The following is a 21,544-nucleotide window of genomic DNA, read 5'->3' as shown; positions in this document are numbered from 1 at the left end:
AATACAGTATCAGTACTGTGCTGCTCGCCACTGCCACATCGATTGAATATCTAAGTGTAACATTACAAAGCAATGTGAAATGAAATGAGCACGTAAGGACTGTAGCAGGGATGGTGAATGATCAACTTTGGTTTATTGGGAGAATTTTAGAAAAGTATATTTCGTCTGTAAATGAGACTTTCGTGACCCACTGTTGAGTAATGTTGGAGTGAGTGTTTGGGGTCTGCACCAAGTCAGGTTACATATTTTTACTATTAGGTTTGAACAACATGCAAGTATTACGGATATACTTAGGGAACTCAAATGGCAATCTGTGCAGGTAAGGTTGTGATCTTTTTGAGAAATCTATTCAGAAAATTTAGAGAAGCAGTATTTGGAGGTGACTGCAGAATGACTCCACTGCCACCAATGTGCATTTCACGTAACGAACACAAAGGTAAGACACGAGCAATTATAGTTCGTATGGAGGCATGCAGACAGTTGTTTCTCCCTCACACTATTTGTGAATGGAACAGAAATGGAAATGACTTGTTGTGGTAAAGTGTACTCTCTGACACACACCATATGGTGGGTTGCAGAACATGTACATAGATTTTTACATTGTCAACTACACTGATGAACATAATGAGTAGGTCGGTAAACTTACACACGTCTTCCCATTTCCCGAGCTCGATGTGTTGACAAAAGGCCAAATTTTTTGTCAAATGATGAGGATTAATGAATAATGTGCAGTTATTAAGACAGGAGTTAAAGAAGTAAGAATCCCCGTACCGAGCTTTAGGCCGGCCGCCCACTCCCCCACTCACCTGTCGGCACCCGGCGGGGGCGGCGGCGGTGACGGCGTCCTGGAGAGCGGGAAGCTGGCCACCTCGCGGCCCGCTGCCAGTGACTTGATGGAGCCGAACGTCTGGTCCGGCGACAGGTTGGCCCCCACCGACGGCAGCATCCCGCTGCTGCTGCGACAAGGGCACACGAGTCAGGCGGGGCGCGTCACGGTCACTCGAATCTCATTTATTCTGTGGGTCACAGTTTGGTCTCAATACAGAGTTATGTTCACTGCTATAGCTGTCCGTGCCAGAAGACAGGCAGGTCACTCACTCCACTCTGACGGCTGAGACCCTGGACCTGGGGTGGGGCAAACTTTGTCAGCACGAGGCTCCGTCCTCGTCCTGTGACGGAGTGTACAGAACTGGCAGAGAGGTAACTTCGAATAATAATAATTAATCGGTAACTTTTAAAAAAACGAGCTGACTGTATTGAAATATTTGCTCGTACCGATGTTTCACGTACGCAATATTATTAATTAAAAATTAGCTTTTGGTATATAACAAATGAACCAGACTAACGTAACGAGTAATGGCACAGATGCCCAAACTCCGACAGACAACTGCCCGGTGTGGCCAAGTGAGAAACAGTTAGGGACGGTTATCGGGCAGTGTAGCTCAGTGATCGGTCTTCACTGCTGTGAACAAGTAACTCATTACTGAAATGAAAGAGTTGTAGTTGAAGTGATGTAACTATTAATAGTGGCTCGAGCAAGATTTGATTCAAAATTTAATGACTCCCAAGGAAACACAGTGACATTACGTCGAATAGTTGCAGTGCACAATATTACTGTCAGACATAGAGATCGTGGCTTCTACTTAAATATCCACTGGCTCTCACGTGGCACCTCGCTTTACCACACTGATAGATGCCACTGTTCCTTATTTCACCTGGACAAATATATAAGGTGATGTCCCTTTTTCTTAAAGACTGAATATTATTCTACTCCTAATAGCAGCAGTCTCAATGTCCACACTGACTTCTAGCTGTATTAGAAGAGACAACCCACAGAGGAGAACTCCAGTGGGGATACGTTTAGAAGACACGGTATGAGCAGCCCTCTCCTCGAAAAATCAGTGAACTACAGACTGTGGACTGCTAGGACATACTCTATTTGACGTAGCCCTCTGTGCGGAGACAATTTACAGTATCAGCAAATTCAGATACGATAATATACCACGACAGGAAGTTTCTGTAAGCCACTTTCAGTAGAAGGCCCTGGGAACATTTACTCTGTTATATTTTAAGGTAAAAACAGTCATCGTATTATTTGAGAAAATGCAAATGGCTGAAGGTGGACATTACTGTGCAGTCAGTCTCAAAACTTTCAATGCGCTCACTAGATAAATATGTAGAACAACAGATCAGGTAGTACTGGACAAAGATTAATAGTAAAAGAAAAAGGCACTACAGAAACAATCCTGACATTACACTTAATAATAAGCATTTGTGGACTTAGTGAGAGGTTGTCACAGAGCAAATCAAATTAAAGTTCGTAAATCTTGAGAGACAGAGAGAAATGTGGAGTGCACAACATAGGTGGGACAGATATGGGAATAAATGTTAGTGATACAAATGAGGGATCGAGGACAGACTTCCACATCGATTAAGGCACTGCAGCAGGCCACTATTGCTATTCCATTTGTATTTTCTTGGTAAGAAGCAAATATGAGAACTTTGAAACAGAATTTTAATTCCAAGAAAAGCAGATAGCATAGCTGGGTTGGTAGAAAATATAGGAAAACATCTGAAAATAAAAAAAAAGAAGCATGTTGAATTGTACTGATATTTTCATTAATCTAAAAGTCAAATTTTTTATTCCTTTATAATATTTCACAAGTCAGCTGAAGTAAGAACGATACCAAAGAATATTGATGTAGTGAAATGGTTTCTTTCACACGACTGTTCAACTGCTATTAATAATTTGTGTGTTGCTGATGATGGAGTTACTGAGAAAGACAGTCACAGGTAGAGCATTTCACAGAAACATGTTCACCATGTAAAATGAGGAGCACAAGGAACTGTGAGATTTTGAGATGTGCTTCGACTAGAACTATTTGAAACTTAAATCAAAGGAGAGGGAATGTTCGTTTCATTAACAGTGCACAGATCTAGTATCCTCTACAGACTTGATTTCACATATAGGAAATAACTCACAACTTATGAAAAAAACTACTTATAAGTATATTAATGCAACCCAGCAAGGACCACACCACAATCCTACAAGAATCTGACCAAAACTTTGACACTTGCAAGAAGCTTATCAGAATAGTTACCTAAAACTTTTGTGAATGTTAAGGAACCTACACGAATCTTACAAGAATATCATGAAAACTATAGCAGAACATTAAACAAATGATACCAGGCCATCGTAAGAACAACACCAAAGTATCTAAGGTATTATACTGGGACATCACAGGAACGGTACCGGGGACACTACAGGTGAGATACCGGGACACTGGGAACGGTGCTGGCAGGTGAGAGGACGTACATCAGAGCATCATAAGAACCTGACCACAGAACTGAATCAGACCGTGCGTTACCTGACAGACCCCGACGTGACGAGGAAGGGCGTGGGCGCCGGGCAGGGCGAGGCTGGCGCGCTGGAGACGGAGCTGCGCGTCGAGCTGAGCGTCGAGTGGGGGCACTGCGGGGTGGGCACCGGCGCCCCCGCCCCCCACAGCCGCCGCCCCCCGGGGCCCCGGCAGCACAGCATGCCGTAGCGCGGCTTGCCGCCCCCGCTCAGGCTCCCCGACAGGCCTGGAACGCGGACACACGGGTTAGCCGAACTTCAGTAGTGGGGTGTCACGGAGGCAGACTCACTGTCACACTTCACATTCGTAAATTGCATTTATACGAATAAAAATGATTATGTGAAGACTGATGAGACTGCAATGTGAGTGGTCTCGAAACCTGAAAGGGTGGTTGTGCCGGGGGTTCGGAGTACGCTCTAGGTGAGCGGTTTGGGTGCGGGTGGGACAGGATGTAGGACGAGATCCACAGAGAGTCTACAGGTGGGACACAGTAGGACTGGATTTTTGCAGGGAAAGTGTGTGTTAGCCGTCATTTGCAACGGATGGGGAAGGGTATGATGTAGCTGATAGGACAAGTAGATGTCAAAACTGATTTCAACGTCTGGGAGGCGAAGGTAGTCGGACGAGCCTGTGAGAGGACGGGGACAGATGGATCTGTGAGGGTGGTGGGATTGAGAAATACAGATGAGTCAGTGGTGCTGGCTTCTCGATGTTGGGGCAACAGGGAGGTGAACGTATTCTAGATGTCGGAGAACGTGTTTGACTCTTACCAGCTAGTACAAAATACAGGTGCAATAGGTTAAAGGTATACAAAAATTGAGGCAAAATGCATGTTGTCAAAGTGTTTGGAGAGATGGTGAGGCTACTACAGTATCCAGTCACATTAACGTGGCCACCCCACTAACACTTTTCTGTGTGGACTGCTGTGAGATGTGGAGGAAGAGTGTTATGGGGTTCTGGAAGGTACAGGAAAGACAGAGGATCTGTGCCAACTCCACTGCTGTGGCCAGCTGCACTAGGGTTCTCAGCTGAGGATGAGTGGTCTGAACAGCTGATTGAGGTGCTCCCACATATTCTCCATTGGGCTTAAATACAGGGAGTTTGCTGGCCAGAGGGGTACAGGAAACTCATTTTTGTACTCTTTGAACCACACGCGTACACTGTGAGCTGTGTGGCACGTTGCATTGTCCTGCTGGTAGATACCACTGTGTCGAGAAAAACAACCTGTATGTAGGGGTGGACACGATCCACGAGGATAGATGCATTGTGTCTTTGAGAATGACGACATCACCCTGGGAAAACGGTGGAACCATTCACAAGACCGTATCGCTCCTGCTCAGGACTGGACCCTTCCGACATTTATTGCAGGGTTTACACGACGACGGCCATTTGTCCGACAGAACGTAAAACGTGATTAGTCTGGAGAAAGGCCACCTGTCACCATTCGGTGGACGTCCAGTTGTGGTACTGCCGTGCAAATCCCAGACTTCATTGCTGACAGACAGCATTCAGCACAGGTGCACGAACCAGGTGCCTGTTGCAGAGGGCCATTCACAGCAAAGTTCACTGGAGTGGTTGTCGAGGACACACGGTCAGTAGCTGCTCAATTCATCTGGGTGGTCAGTTGCTCAACATTGCATGTCTATTTGCCTGTACAAATCTCCACAGCCAGCATTCACCCCTCCCCCATGGCGCATGGTGTACCACAGTTGCCTCGGCACCAGTTTTGGCTAGTGCAATTTTGCTATGTACATTGTATCTTAACTGCAGCGATACACGAATGGTTAACAAACTTGGCCATTTTGGAAATGCATCCGCCCTGGGCCCAAAGTCCAGCGATTCTCTCCTTTTGGACGTCGGATCCCATTTCCTCTTTACGACAATGACGGCACTGTTTTCTCACGTTCCCTCAACAAGCATTGCATACCCTCCACTGTTAGTGCTGCCATCTGACGTCTGTGGGTGGTTACTGCACACTGGCGTTGGGAGCCTAGATGACGCTCACATTAATGTGACTGGACGCGTTATGCTGCATTTGAAGATTGTGTGATTGTTTTTCATACTGATCTGTGTTAGATTTTCCAACATTAGAGCAAGCTGCAATTAGTCACACCTAGAAATTCTGTCTAGGTCATCTTGTACCCTCGCACAGACTTTCTCATATGCTATGGTGTCCTCAGGAAGCAGCTGCTCAGTCCGTCCATCAGGTCTGTTGTGCATAATGAAAAGAAGAATGGTCCTGTCACAGTTCCCTGGGACACTCCTGACGATACACTTGTCTTCGATTAACATTCCATGTTGAGGACAGTATTGGTCATAATGGAAGACAGTTTGTGAGATATTTTCCAAATTCGAGGCACATTTCATAAATAATGCGCACTAATTTTTACTTTCACGTTTATTTTTTTCAATATCTCGTTACTGTTCTTCGATATAGTATATCTGCTTCTGTATGAGTGAGTGAACTCGAACGTCTCGGAAGCTCTATTATTCCACGCAGTTCACTACTTCTGTTCATCTGTCGAATGGCGTGGGTAATAGTGATAGAAAGCTCTTCCAGAGAAAGATAACGACAGCCACGCACAGGTATTTCCAATTTCGGGGACAAGTCGAAGTCTGGTGGACTCGTGTCAGGGGCCGTTGGGAGTATATGGCAACACTTCCCCGTCCGTATTCGCGCAGTTTCTGGGCTACAACATTGCCGATATGCAGGCGAGCATTGTCGTGGAGAATGAGCGGCCCAGCCTGGAGCAACAGAGGTCGAGTTTTGTGCATTTATCTGCAGATTCTGCATGAAATTACGATAATACAGTGCTCTGACATTACTTCCACACGGAACTTACTCGTGATGATTTCTTGGTGACTAAGTAAAAACCATCATTTGCTTGAGCTTTGACTGAACGTGTCGAAATATTTTTGGACATGGAGAATCTGAAGCTCTCCGCTCATTGGACTGTGATTTCAACTCCCGTTCGAAGTCTGTAATCCACGTTTCACGAATAGATACAATTTGACTCGAGAATTCTTGACTGTCACAGTGGAATCGTTGTTTTCACGGTCGAACCGTTGTTTGAGAAAGGTTGCATGTCCAGGCGTTTCCGCTTCTCTTCAGCAGTCAAAGATTATGGAACACATGTCGCAGAAATCTTTCCCTTCTTCAAATCATTTATGAGAACGCAGAATTCTGATGCTGGAGGAATTCCAGTGGCTGCAGAGAGCTCCTCATCGAGTCGCACTGCGACCTTCGACAGAACCTGCCGCAAGTTTCACACTTTGTTCAGCTGTTGACGTTTCTGGCCTCGAGGATGTCTGATCGTCGTGTACGCCCGTACGACCACCATCAAAACCAGTGATCCGGTGTGAAACTGTAATACGGTCCACTGTAAACTCACCACAAACTACGCTTAAAGTACTGTGGATATACGTCGGGTTTTTGCTTTTTTTGTTCTTAATATGTATTAAATGACTTACCACTCTATATTCATGAAGATGCAAAGCTAGTTCTTTTTGCTGATGATAAAAGTACAGTAATCTCACGCAACGAACTAAAATCAGGTGAGGAAATAGTAAACAATGTGTTTCAGGAAGTTATTAAGTGGTTCTCTGCATGTGAACTCTCACTAAATTTTGAGAAAACACAGTATATACAATTCTGTACAGTAAATGACTACGAACAGAAGCCTGTTGCTAAGGCAGAATATTGAAAATTTTTGGATGTGTACATTGCTGAGAAATTGAATTCGAAGAAGCATATCGATGATCTGCTGAAACGGGTAGGTTCAGCTATTTCTGCTGTTAGGGTAATTGCAAATTCTGGCGATAAATATGACTAAATTAGCTCACTATGCCTATTTTCCTTCACTGCTTTCATTAAAAATATATCACTTTTTCAAACCAACAGCTCAAGTCATGGAATCAATACTTGAAATAAGAATAATCTTCACAAGGATTTAAAGTCACTTACTCTTGTACAAAAAGGAGTGCATTATACAGGAGCACACATTTTCAATAACTTGCCAGCAGCCATAAAAAGATTAACAACCGATGAAATTCAGTTTAAGAGAAGCCTAAAGGATGTATTGGTGGCCAACTCCTTCTACTCCATTGATGAATTTCTTAGTAGAACCAATTGATTGTGTGTGTGTAAGTACAGTATAGCTTCCGCACAATTTCAGTGCAGTAAAGTGTTCATTGTAAATAAGTATTATAGTAGTTGTATTACGCGTTTATTACCTAATAAATAAATAAAAACTTTTTTATTTTAAATTCAGTGCATTAGTATTTGTAAAATGATTCTTTCATATAGTGTTCAATAAAAAATGACATCATTCCACTTTGGACCTGTAGAATGGTACATTAGCTTCTTTGTTTGAATTGTAAATATTTGTCATGTATTGTCGTTTTTCTGACATGTATTGTCGTTTTTCTGACATGTTCTACATCCTGGACGAACTCCTCACTACATATCAATTTGAATGAAAGTAAATCCAATCTAATCTAATATGGGATCACATTTCGGGGTAATTCATCATTAAGAGAAAAAGTATTCATTCTACAAAAGTGTGTAATGAGAATAATAGCTGGAGACCACGCAATATCACCTTGCAGACATTCAATTAAGGAATTAGGAATATTCACAGTACCTTCGGAATACATATATTCGCTTACGAAATTTGTTATTAATAACCCACCCACATTCAAAAATAACACCGAAGTGCATAGTTACAACATTAGGAAAAAAAGGGATTGACTTCACTATTCTGGGTTAAATCTGACTTTGGCACAGAAAGGGGTGAATTTTATGCTGCCACAAAAATCTTTGGTCATTTTGCCACATAGCATTTTAAGTCTGACAGATAGTCAACGAACATTTAAAGACAAATTAAAAGAGTTTCTGAATGACAACTTCTTGTACTCAATAGATTATTTTTTTAAATATGAAATAGTAACTGTAAAAAAAATCTTTTGTGTAAAGAAAACTTTTGTTAAAGCGACTCGTTCCACATAATTACGAAATGTCCTATTCATGATCTATGGAACAAGTATTAATGTATGTAAAGTTTCGACCTCGATGTACGACCTCTGGTCTTCAACAGTCAGAGTACCCGAGACCACTGCAGGGTCCATTTCTACATGTTGCCAATTTTGTGCTAGAGTACGTACCAAGAAATAAAAAAACTAATTACTTCTTCCTGACCCTCGCAACTACATCTGACACAATTTTTATTGTCGTTGCATCAAAAAAATCCGGAGTAACACCGACCTATGTATTATTTATGAGATGTCCCTCAGGGGCGTTTACACTGAGTTCGCAACATTGTTCGTGGCTGGTAATGGACTACCGATGTTCGCAACGTGTTCGCAACACAAAATGAATGTTCCACGGCTGCGTCGGTAGAGAATGAAGCACTGTTCGTGCCCTGCTACCACTAAATTCCGCTACGCAGCGCTAGTATTCGTTTGCTCTGCGTGAGTGCTTTGGTGTTTGTTTTGCTGGAGTGTAGAGGTGCGCTCATTTTATGTCTCTTTCATTTTTATTTGAAATGGAGTGGTCACGAGACAAAATTTTCCAGTTGATATCGCTGTATGAGGCAGAGGAGTGCCTGTGGAATATACGTTGCGCAGGTTAAACAAATACTAAAATCAAACATAATTCATTACAAAAAGTTGCTGCTGGTGCAGTGACGTAACAAAAAAATTAAATCTCTCTTGTCTCAGTACCGACGAGAGAAAAGAAAAATGAAAGTAAAAATTCTGGATATGGTACTGAAACGCTTTACGAAACGAAGTGGTTTGGATTTAAATATCTACGTTTCCTGGATGATGAACTTCAAATGGCTCTGAGCTCTATGGGACTTAACTGCTCAGGTCATCAGTCCCCTAGAACTTAGAACTACTGAAACCTAACTAACCTAAGGACATCATACACATCCATTCCCGTGGCAGGATTAGAACCTGCGACCGTAGCGATCGCGGGGTTCCGGACTGCAGCGTCTAGGACCGCTCGGCCACAGCGGCCGGCGATAAGGAACAATTTGAGATGTGGCTGGCTTTGATAGGAGTCTCCTGACGCCAGAAAACGATGAGTAACAGCAAGTCTTCGGTGCACAGGGATTACTTTTCTGAAATTTGTGTCTTTCTTTGAAACAACTGCTCCTATAATATTCAACATTTCAAAATCTGACGGCGACATCCTAGTGAAGTTACGAGAGCCAGAACCGTCTTCCAAATTCAGCTCACAAAGCATGTCATTCCCGCCACGTCTTCTATAGTATGTTTTGGTCTACCAACGACGACTACGTCGTTTTCTTCGTCTGTTTATTTCGTTAAGTATTATTAATGCAGCACCAAATGTCATTAATTCTTCCTCTTCACTTGACACAGCGTATCTCTTGATGCGAACACACAAAGTAACCTGTCGGTTCACCGCAGCAGACTATGCGAATACGTAGAAGTGTTGGTCGCTAGTGTAAACGGGAATGCGGACAACGAACTATGTTGCCAACATGTTGAGGGAACAAGTTGCACACAATGTTCCGAACAAAAACATGTTCTGAGCTCAATGTAAACGCACCGTAAGCCGTCGGCACACGGACCGTGCATCTGAGCGTTGAGCGTGCCGAGTTTCTGACGTCATAGCTTGGAATGGCACGTTCGGGAGTCTTTCCGAACGTGCAGAGCAATATCTGGCATGTCAGATTTTCTGAGCGTGCGTCTGAGCGTTGACCAATGAGGTGGCGCAACAGAGTTGTAAGGCGCCATATTGGCATTCATTTCAAGCGTATATGTACAGGGCTATTACAAATGATTGGAGCGATTTCATAAATTCACTGTAGCTCCATTCATTGACATATGGTCACGAAACACTACAGATACGTAGAAAAACTCATAAAGTTTTGTTCGGCTGAAGCCCGCACTTCAGGTTTCTGCCGCCAGAGCGCTCGAGAGCGCAGTGAGACAAAATGGCGACAGGAGCCGAGAAAGCGTATGTCGTGCTTGAAATGCACTCACATCAGTCATAACAGTGCAACGACACTTCAGGACGAAGTTCAACAAAGATCCACCAACTGCTAACTCCATTCGGCGATGGTATGCGCAGTTTAAAGCTTCTGGATGCCTCTGTGAGGGTCACCCTGTAGTGAGCGAAGAAACGGTTGAACGCGTGCGCGCAAGTTTCACGCGTAGCCCGCGGAAGTCGATGAGTAAAGCAAGCAGGGAGCTAAACGTACCACAGCCGACGGTTTGGAAAATCTTACGGAAAAGGCTAAAGCAGAAGCCTTACCGATTACAATTGCTACAAGCCCTGACACCCGATGACAAAGTCAAACGCTTGTGGGAGGAACTTGATTATCGGCTTGGTGTTTGCAGAATCACTAAAGGGGCACATATCGATATTTGTGAATGCCTAAAAAAACTTTTTGAGTTTTTGTATGTGTGTGCAAAGCATTGTGAAAATATCTCAAAGTTATTGTAGAGCTGTGAAATCGTTTCAATCATTTGTAATAACCCTGTATATATGCCGTTTCTGAGCACCAGCAAATTGAGAATCACTGGAAAACCCGTTGTTAACTGTGTGATTCGTTCCAATAAAATAATGAGAAAGATCATATTCGTGGCAAAAGAATTATTGTAACTTGCGTATTATGAGAGTAGGCTATTTGAAGGCAGCGACGCACTGAAGATCCACCCAAAACGCATTGTTCTTTGTCAAGTTGTCATAGTTAAAAATAATAAAAAAATAGTTAAGTTTGAATTAGTAACATATATACGATAAGATTTTTAGCAGGGGGTAATATAATATGTTTAATCACCAGTTCTGCGTTGTTGGTTTAGTGTAATGAGTAGCGTCACTGACCTGTACTTTAATGCCTATTGGGGCGGTGGATCGCGTCCTGACACTTCCAAACATTTTTCCTAACGTAATATAAGTTCACCTTTTTTTTTTTGAGGGGTGACTACGTTCGATTGGCTTAATCAACAGGACAGCTTGCGCTACTTGTATGAAGATATTTTGCTCCTTTTCCTTTTGCGCTTCGTAATTCACATGTTGCAAAGATTCTGCTATTGGGTAGGAACAGTCATCGAGTAAGACTGACCTCGAGATTTTACTAAAATGTGGGAATGATGAAATAATGTTTATCTTGTGCGTAGAAGTATTCCAAATTTGTACCACACTGTTTGTAATGGAACTTTTATAAGCTCGTGTCCTTATTGATTGGACACGGTACTTTTCTTTTCGGGGACGATGGAGGAAATGTGCGTTTCGATAGAGCTAACGTGGAAATTTTGCGCGCGCTCGTTGAGTAAACAGTGTGATTTACGAACTTTAAACATCCCTCAACTGCCACCGGAGTGCGTCGCGATCGGGTATACTACGTTGGAGCCCACGTACCGTATGCACAATAGAGATGGGTCGAACTCGTTCATTCCCGTGAACTACTTCATTCATTTCACTCTTTGCCGTGAAGCGTTCAAATGAAGTAGTTCATTCATGAAGTACGGAAGGCTGGCGAAGTTGCCCAGTTGGCCGCTCAGCCACTCGCTTCGCCTCGCTCGTGCAATAAATCTTCGTAATACTTCATAATTTTACCAACAGATGGCCGAACTATGCAGTAACGTGCACGCAACGTTTTACGCTCTTACAGCATCTGAGTTAACTTAAATAGAGCACGGTAGAAGGGGACAAAGGAAAGATAAACAGAGGAGCCTGTCACATATAAAGAAGGTATTACATTTAATCTTGCTCGACATTGTCTCATGAAGCGCCCAAAAAAGTCTTTATCTGCCAAATGAAACATTATTTGTTGTATTCATGGACTGAAAACTAGGGCTACCAACGAAATACAGTCCAATTTTATGCTCCTTTTAAAATTTAATCCAAAATAGAATTAGTATGTTTACCACTGTCACAAAGTCTATATACCTACGTTAAGTAATTATTCAGAAGTTTTCCTGTATATTTTATTTTTGTTGAGAATAATAACCCTCCAGATTCAAAACGTAAACTGTCACCTGTAGTCATTGGTACGATTTCAGGTAAAATCCCTCTTTCAGTGTTATTAACAAACCTTTTATTTTCATGTTGGCTGTGCGTGCTCACACAGCCAGCCTCTTCGTTTGTATCTTTAATATTCATTTGTCTGCAAGCGCTACCCGTAGAGGCGAAGTTTAACTGCACAAATGGTCACGGGTAATGATGTCAGCACTGCAGGAAGCAGCTGACGCTGCGTTCCCCTCGCCCCCCACCCCCCAAAACCCTCGAAAACCTATCGTTCCCCACAAACACCGCGCGATTCGTCGACAGGCAGTAGCGCCGAAGTAGTGGGAGAGGGAGAGGGGAAGAGAGCGAGTGAGTGAACTAGAAAAAAGTGTGGAGTGTGCTATCTGTGAATACTAATGCACAAGTCGTATCCTTGCTGAACGTTCGGCAGCACGTCGAACTCGGCACGCTCAACGTTAACGTTCGACAACACGGTCCGTGTGCCGACGGCTTCAACGCGAGTTTCGACGAGGAGAGGGTTAAGCAGAATGTAAGGGGAAGGAGGCAGAGTGGGCAGCAACTGACCGGCGACGGGCGACAGCGGGTAGAAGTCTCCGTGCAGCGGGCAGTGGAAGGCGACGCGGCGCTGGCGCTGCCTGGCGCGGCGGGCCAGCAGGCAGAGCGCGGCGCCGGCCACCAGCATGGCGACGCCGACCGCCAGGCAGGCGGGCCCCAGCGCCCGCGAGCTGCCCGTCAGCGAGACGCGCGCCTCGTACTCGGCGGGCAGCTCGCCCGCCGCCGGCCCGCGGTACGCCGCGGCCGTCAGCACGCAGCCCGCCAGCGCGAACAGCGCCCCGAACGCCGGCAGCGCCACCTGCGACACGCCACAACACCGCCGCCTCACTACACACTCTCTGCCGTTCGGCGCATCAGAAAAAAAAATTAGGTTTCGTAATATTTTGTGTAATGTAACATCTGGTATAGACACCTTTTATTAACCTGACACGTTCCACATCATTACAAAGTGTCGCATCATTATCTATGGAACAAGTACTAATCTAATCTAATCTCGAGGTATGTGCCTGCTCAGGGTCAGTCCAAAAGTTTGTCCAAGCGGTGACTCTTTTCTAGGCGCCAACCCCCCCCCCCCCCCCCCCTTTCTATCTCTCATTGAAAGGAAAAAATTTACCGAATTCACATCTTTTTCTTTCAAGAAAGCGATTTAAAAATCAGTAATGCACAGGTTTTTAACGTGGTCGCGCCTTGTAACATTATGTGATTGCTTATCATTTTATATCATTCACTAATCGAGCAGTCGCTCGGCAACAGCTACAGTTAGCAAATAACGTTGCGAGAATGTAAAAGGTGAACGACCTGCGACTTAACTTGTTTATTGTCGAAGCGTCGTCAGAGATGCAGTGAGTTACTGACTTTGAAAACTGCGGCGCGAAAAACGGACAGAAGAAGAACACTTTTTTTTCATGTACAAGATATTCTCGATTAACACTCATTTTTTTTCTTCTACTATCTCTTGTAACTTGTGTCGGACGCGCATGTCTTGCCGCCGTATTATTATCGTTAAAAATAATATTCTTTTAGTGTTAAGTAAAAGTGCAATACTGCATAGCAGTAGATTTATTGTGCGACGTGTATGTGAAAACGTCAAAGGAGTTATTTTCATTACGAGCAGAGAAGTGCCAGTCAAAACGGCATCCATGTTAAATCCTTCATTGCAGTGTAAGTTCATCTATTAATTGCCATAAATTCAGAGTTAAATGGAACTGGTGTATGGACTATTTATTTAACATAGAATCTATGTCTCACTCCTTCATGAAGTTATTTAATTTTCTTTATGTTTCTGCCAAATAGAGAGTTCACAGTCACTAATTCTTTCGTCGAAATCGGACGGAAGTTTCTCTGCGCCATATTCTACTAGAAAATGCATGATTTCCCTTAGGAAATTCATGTTGAGCTATCCAAAAATAGGCCGCGGTGGTCTCGCGGTTCTAGGGGCGCAGTCCGGAACCGTGCGACTGCTACGGTCGCAGGTTCGAATCCTGCCTCGGGCATGGATATGTGTGATGTCCTTAGGTTAGTTAGGTTTAAGTAGTTCTAAGTTATAGGGGACTGATGACCACAGCAGTTGAGTCCCATAGTGCTCAGAGCCATTTGAACCATTTTTATCCAAAAATAATTATATTTTGAACAGGCATGTACTCTCCTCTGCAATGCAACTTCCGACTGATCAGACGATCCAACTAGAAATAGCCGCATACGGTCGGCGTTCGCAAATATATTTCCACCGCTCATTATAGCTAGATGTTACAGCACAAAAGTAAACATATTGTTATAATTAGCGACTACGAACGGGGACATTTATAACTGTATGTTTATGTATACACATTACGTAAACATATCATTGTAACCTCTAATGGCTTCTAACAAGTCGCCATTCCTCTTCCACAATATTAAAAATACCCACGTCTAGCCCCCTACGTACTCTACAAACTATCGTATGCGCACCCTTTCGTGCGCGAACAGGCGTTCTCGTGTCCACACTTTGCGTCATTGTGGGAGCAGTCTGCTGCGGATCCCCTTCTTTGCTTGGCACTTTCTGCTGTGTTTACTGTAGCGAGAAGGGGACAGGAAAAGAAAACGCAAAAGTGACCTGTCGCTAAAGAACTATACAAATAACACAGTTACTAGAAGTACAAAGTGACGGCAATGTTTTCTTTGCGAATTTCAGGAGGTCGCGGCGAGATTTTAGATTTTCTTCTCGGGAAAGTCCTGTGATGAGGCTGGGGGTAACATATAGTTACAGTCCAATACACGCGCGGTGGCGATTCGTGCATGTCGAGGCACAGAAGAAGATTGCATTGTTGATGATTCTATCTGTCGCTTGCGCCTTTGTCCCGCACTGTGCGCGGGGTTGGCGTGGTTAATTCGGATTTGGCATGTCAATGTGAAGGGGTGGCCGGATGCCCGTCCTGCCGCCACCCTGTTACCCCCCGGGACGGAATCAGAGTACCCCATCTGTCTGCGTCGAGTGTAAATCGTGGAAAAGTGCGGATACGTTTCAAATGTCTGTGAGTCGTGTAACTGAGGCGGGACGTGGGGACCAGCCCGGTATTGACCTAGAGGCATGTGGAAAACCGCCTAAAAACCACATGCAGGCTGGCCGGCACACCGGCCCTCACCTTTAATCCGGCGGACGGATTCGATCCGGGGCCTTAGCGCCTACCTGAGTCCAGGAAGCAGCGCATTAGCGCTCTCGGCTAACCTGGCGGGTGATTGCATTGCTGATGACTCCGAGCGACAATTGTGCCGTACGTGCACGCGTGTGCTCTGTGCTTGGAGAAAGCGCACAGGCTATCCTGCAAACTATGTGTCTCTCTTACTTATGCATAATTTGTCACTTACCGCCACCATCAGCGATGACAACTAGTGGCAAATGGAATCGAAATTCATCAAACAACTCGCTATGATCACGTACAATGTTCGCATTACCTACGGAATTCGTGGCAAAGCGCTCCGAACATACTGAACGCTCATTGCCTGTCGGACTAAACGCGACGTAGGTGCGCGGAACAAGCCTAAACTCGACCGCCATCCTTCGTGACTTCAACTATAATAACTGGCGAGTTACGTACTACTTTGTGAACTACTTACTTCGCATTTCGAAACAAAGTATTTCAGTGATTATTCCCAAATACGCTAAATACTTTTCAGTGGTTATGTGAAGGTTCATTAACTTTCAATTTCTCCTGTGTATCTTATTTTATAAAGCTATTTACAAAACTTTAATCATGAAACATAACATGTAGTATGATGAATAAGACCGCTTCAACCGTATGGGAAATCTTTCTTTTTGATCCAACTGGTTTGGCGATGTTCTAAACATATCTTCAGAGATACAGATTTATAATTTATTCCAAACGGTAAGCAATAGATGACCCAACATTGTTTTACCATTGGCACAAAAGCAACAGCACAAACAATTGATACAACATTTGCTGATTATATCAGATTAACACCCTCGGACCCGATAAATTTGGGAATTTCATATACGCCAAAGTCCACTAGAAATTATGAGTGTCTTTCACTTCTGTTCCACGCAGTCTGCGAGGAGCGACACATATCCAATCACTTGTTTTCTTCTCATGCCAGGTTGTAAGTCACCATAGCACGAATATTCGTCCAAAGTTTTCATACACAATTTACATAAATCTCTGGCTTACCCTTCGAAGTTTTTATACTTCGAAACTAACGGTATCTTATTCTATACAGTAACATGATCGGACACATTTTATATAATACTTGTCGCTCAAAACATAACAAAATGAAGTTTTCATTGAAATAATCGTTAGAAGCGGTATTTTATACGGCTTTTTTTATCTCTAAACATGTATAAATTTAAGCGTGCTTCCTTTGTAGTCAACAGACATCATTGCACATAAATCCCTTCACAGTATAACCTCAACACAGTAGACAATGAAACACACATGGCCTCCACCTAAGGCGTGAAGTAGTGCGCTTAACGCACTGTCTCCATTTCCAGGAAATTACGCATGCACAAATGCGCACTGTTGGAAATGTATGTGCCCACCAAAGTTAAACACAAAGAAAGGCATTCTGTGGACGCACCTCATATAGAATCGCAGCACTCGCCGCTGCGAAGATTGTTACCGTTTGATTGTTGAAATGACACTAGTGCCCCTAGTGGCGGGAAATCCATCCGTAAGATTGTTTTAATTACTTTTCTACTTAATTAACGAATTAGCTATATTTTTTAGTCCCAAGCATTAATAAATTATTAGGATTATGACTGATCGTGAAATAAATGTAAAAGCAGTCGAATCTCACTGATTCGATGACAAGCTACAATTTATTCACGAATAAATACTTTCGAATGTGTGTATAGCTGCAGCTTCGTTGAAAGCAAGAGAATATAAACGCACACTTCATGCATGAGAAGAGTATGTTTGTGTTATTGTGTGTCCTTACTGTGATAGGCACTTTCCTTCGCACGTTCTTACTCTTGACTTGACTGTCTGCACCACAAATATTTTTGTAAACATAATTACTTGTGCTCTAAATGTGAATTTTTTGAAGACTTTTCCCATTTGTAGCTCAGATATAGCAAGAATTGTGGACTTGGTTTCTTCTGTGTTGGCAAACAGTTTTATTGCTTTTGACGTTTTATTATCGCGTCTATGTGGTTTTACCTTGAGCTGCAGTTCTGATGGCTTATTTCGTACATTAAATACCGTGGGTATTGCATTCCACACACGTTTACTACATTGCACATTCACTGATATGACTAGAAGCGTAGCGAAGAAAGCTTCCCCTTCTTGAGTAGATACGCGTCGTCTTTATGCAAAGGATCACGTTTTTGATCTTCACTAACCAGTTTTTGCTTTTGAAAGAAAACGAAGTTCATTCAATATGTGTATGTTAAGAGACAATTGTAAATAAACTGTCCTGTAATGTACTGTCGCATGCCTCCCGGGATATAGAAAGATAAATGTGTCATTTTTGTTAGTTCCGGTATTTATGGCGCTTAACACGCTTCATGTGTTACAAATCAATATAAACGATACTATTCTTAATCATCCGATATCACATTCAGAAGTGTAGCTTTCTGTCCAGTTGGAGCGCTGCTATCACAGTGTATAATCGAGTTGAGCAGTAGTCTCGCGACCGTAGGTGTTGCAGTTGTGGTATTAAGCCCGTTTTACATGAGCGATTTTCTGGTCAAAAGCGCATACTCGAAGTGCGCGCTCCTTTTGCCTGCGTGTAAATCAGCAACCAACCACACCGCGAGTGTGTGTCTGTGTGTGTGTGTGTGTGTGTGTGTGTGTGTGTGGCCTCAATGATCTATACATTGTGTCAATTGCGGAGTAGTAAATTTCTGAGTATGCGCAGAAACAAGGGAGAATGCATGGAGGTAAGAAAACAAGGGCGTTATCATTATGTCACAAACTTGAAGCCGAAGTCCTCTATCTTATGCACCCCAAAAAGATTAGCCTCACCGCATTTATACTGCCATGGTTCACCGAGCTGATACTTCCGCGTGACGTCACTCCGATATGCCCGTGACCAGTTTCGACCGTTGAGAATAACTATAGACTTTCCTTATCCCAAATAGCGACAGGTACTTTGAATGTGTGAGGCGTAGCTGTTTCATCAAAAATGCCAGCTTGCGACGGTTACGGGTGTACTAATCAATCCGAGCTTAGTGTAAAGTTCTGTCCAGATTTATTGTAGTGGTTTTGTTTCAGTAACTTGATGTTAGATTTCCTAACAATCCTCGTGCAGTTCTGTTTCGTTAACAAAGAAATGGCTCTGAGCACTATGGGACTTAACATCTCAGGTCATCAGTCCCCTAGAACTTAGAACTACTTAAACCTAACTAACCTAAGGACATAACACACATCCATGCCCGAGGCAGGATTCGAAACTGCGACCGTAGCGGTCGCGCGGTTCCCGCCTAGAACCGCTCGGCTTTTCGTTAACGTTTCAATTATCTTTCACTTCGTTGACACGCGCAAGATACGATAGCATTCCTTGCTTCTTTCGTCATTGCACACATTTATGGGCTAACAAACAACGAATAGGTAAGTTTTTCGCAAACATGATTAAAACTGTGCATCCGAACTGAAAGCTGGAAATGTGACGTACAAGAAGCAGTACCGGTTAGGAAACAAGCATTAGTTTCGGAGTTCTGCTTCATTTTCTATCGGTACAAACACAGTAGAAGTGGAAAGTGGAATACGAAAGAATCCTTTTCGCATCACAGCCTTCTCTTCTTGGTTATCCGAAATATATCAAAGAAAAACAAGTTGCATTAAAAAAGCCAAATATGTCGTATTACCAGAGCAAATGCGCACTCGAGAACAGAACAACGTTCGAAATTACCGTCCTGACACTACGTTATTCACGTACGCACTGAAATTTTTAGTATTTAAAACAGCAGTTGTGTACACACGACAGGAATAATGAACACGATGCAATCGTAAACAGCAGTCCATAAATGTTGTGGGCTATTTAAGACGGCGGCTGGCCACGCCCACTCTGGCTTCAAAACAACGTATAGCGTAAGTCTACAGCGTCAAAAAATGGTTCAAATGGCTCTGAGCACTATGGGACTTAACTTCTGAGGTCATCAGTCCCCTAGAACTTAGAACTACTTAAACCTAACTAACCTAAGGACATCACACACATCCATGCCCGAGGGAGGATTCGAACCCGCGACCGTAGCGGTCACGGGGTTCTAGACTGTAGCGCCTAGAACCGCACGGCCACCCCGGCCGGCTCCTACAGCGTCACCGCCCTTCAGTTTTATCTCCGTGGGACTATGGCGACGTCTAATATCTATGGTCAAAGTCGTTCTGGCCGAGCTCACTTCTCTGAACTTGCTTCTGTTATAGAAAAGAATTTTCTGCTTTCGTGTCTTCTTAATCTTTTAAACATTGTTTGCTTTGCTTTCGTGACGCACTGCAATGTCACGCAACGTCCTAGTATTTTTTCCTAGTAGTGTTTTCTTACAAGGGATACGAAATACCTCAAACCAAAAAATAGTATTTATGCTTTACAACGAAAAAGCCTTACACTACGCATAAGAAAGAACGTATATAGGTAAAGATGTTGTAATGTAAATTATTTCAACAGTGAAAATATCCTCAATATTATTTCACGAGAAAATAATTTTCGATCTTATTTGGCATTTTGAAGCAGGTAAGTATATATGTCTGAAATGTTTGGATTACACTTTTCTTCTCATACGGCAAAGAACGTACCACACAACTACTGAGGAGAACTACCACTATCAATTCTGCTTGAGTCATTAAGAAACTCTGTTATCATTGCTTGTTGCTACATCTTGTTAGTATACTTAATTTTTTCGTAAACAATAATAGTTCCACATAACTTCAGTGTCACCGATCGGATGCCAGATTCCCCGGAAACATTTCTCATAACGCGCGCAATTTTCGTGCTGACGTGTAAACAAAAACCACAGCTCGGAACAGAGGTATAAAACGCCAAGAGCGCTGCACGAGACTCACTTGTCACGAGTAGTCGATTGAGACAGGAAAGTTGATCGTGCAAAAGTGGCCTCAGCGCTTCGTTCGTCGCGGTCATCGGCAATCCGTCTGTGCGACCTCTGTTTTGACTCTGCGAGCAGTGAAAAGGGGGGCGCTGAAGTTCCGCGTTCTGGCTCCGACCGACCGCCGCGTTATCGTCTTCCAGTGACGTCACACGAGGCGACGCGGGGGGCGTGTGGTCAGCACAGCGTTCTGCCGGCTTTCTCAGCCTCTGAACCCCAGCTGGCCCGCAGACACGGCTCGGTGCAGTCCGCGCACCTCTCCTCCCAGCAGAGAAAAATCCCTGGCAGTGCCGGGACTCGAACCTGTGTCCCCCGCACGGCGGTCAGCCGCAGTTATTCCTCTCTGCAGGCGGTAGCTGTCAGTGTTTCCTGTAAGTGCTACTCTTCCGCAACTAGCATTTTTAGCTGATATTTGTCACAGCGGTTACGGATTCATAGTCCCGCAACGTTAAAACGTGATTTCTGCGCTTCATCGCCGTGCATGTTACACTGCCGTTCGTCGCAAGTAACAACTAACAGCAACGGCAAGTATGAGGGGCAGTCAAATGGAAACCGAACTCCCGCCACAGCGGGACCACGGAATGGTTCCGGTCAACAGTAATCACCACACGCGTTAACACACTTAGCTTAGAGGAACAATTCCTGTTTGGTAGACCGCGGTCGGCCGCTGACGGATCCACAACCGCATCCGCTCTTGCACTTCCTCGTTCGACTGCAACCGACGTCCGTACAAGTCTGTCTTCAGATCGGCAATGATGTGGAAATCAGAGGCTGAAACATCCGGGCTGTACGGGCGATTAAGGCATTAATTGAAATCAACGGGGAAAGTTGAAAACTTTCGATTCGGGATTCGAGCCCGGGTCTCGTGGATACTGGGCAGATGTTCTGGCCACGAAAGCCATCCGGGCACAGCGGTCAGTGCAGGCCTTCCTGGCACCCGCATTCCAAGTTGGTTTTGTGTTCAGCTGTCACGTGTGGATTCACTCTTCTACATTATAGAGTATAAAATGAATGTAGCAGTCGTTTGTAAGCATACTTACTGCCAGTTTCCTTCCGCGCCGTACGTGTACACGAATTGATCTTCGTGAATTCAGTTCC

General features: G+C 43.9%; 1 protein-coding gene across 1 annotated transcript in view; it reads right to left on the bottom strand.

Moving 5' to 3' along the window:
* The window catches only part of LOC126428343 (uncharacterized), a 91,765-nt gene that overhangs the window by 25,812 nt on the left and 44,409 nt on the right, over positions 1–21,544 (bottom strand). Inside the window, exons 3-5 of the mRNA XM_050090276.1 lie at positions 12,925–13,213; positions 3,369–3,585; positions 807–953 (exon numbers count right to left, since the gene is read on the bottom strand). Coding sequence (XP_049946233.1) covers positions 807–953; positions 3,369–3,585; positions 12,925–13,213 — 653 coding nt within the window. The remainder of the gene's footprint in view (positions 1–806; positions 954–3,368; positions 3,586–12,924; positions 13,214–21,544) is intronic.

Source organism: Schistocerca serialis, chromosome 12 (assembly GCF_023864345.2).
Source record: "Schistocerca serialis cubense isolate TAMUIC-IGC-003099 chromosome 12, iqSchSeri2.2, whole genome shotgun sequence".
Lineage (NCBI taxonomy): Eukaryota > Metazoa > Arthropoda > Insecta > Orthoptera > Acrididae > Schistocerca > Schistocerca serialis.
Note: the sequence above shows the minus strand (reverse complement) of the source record. Positions and strands in the feature narration are given on the sequence as shown.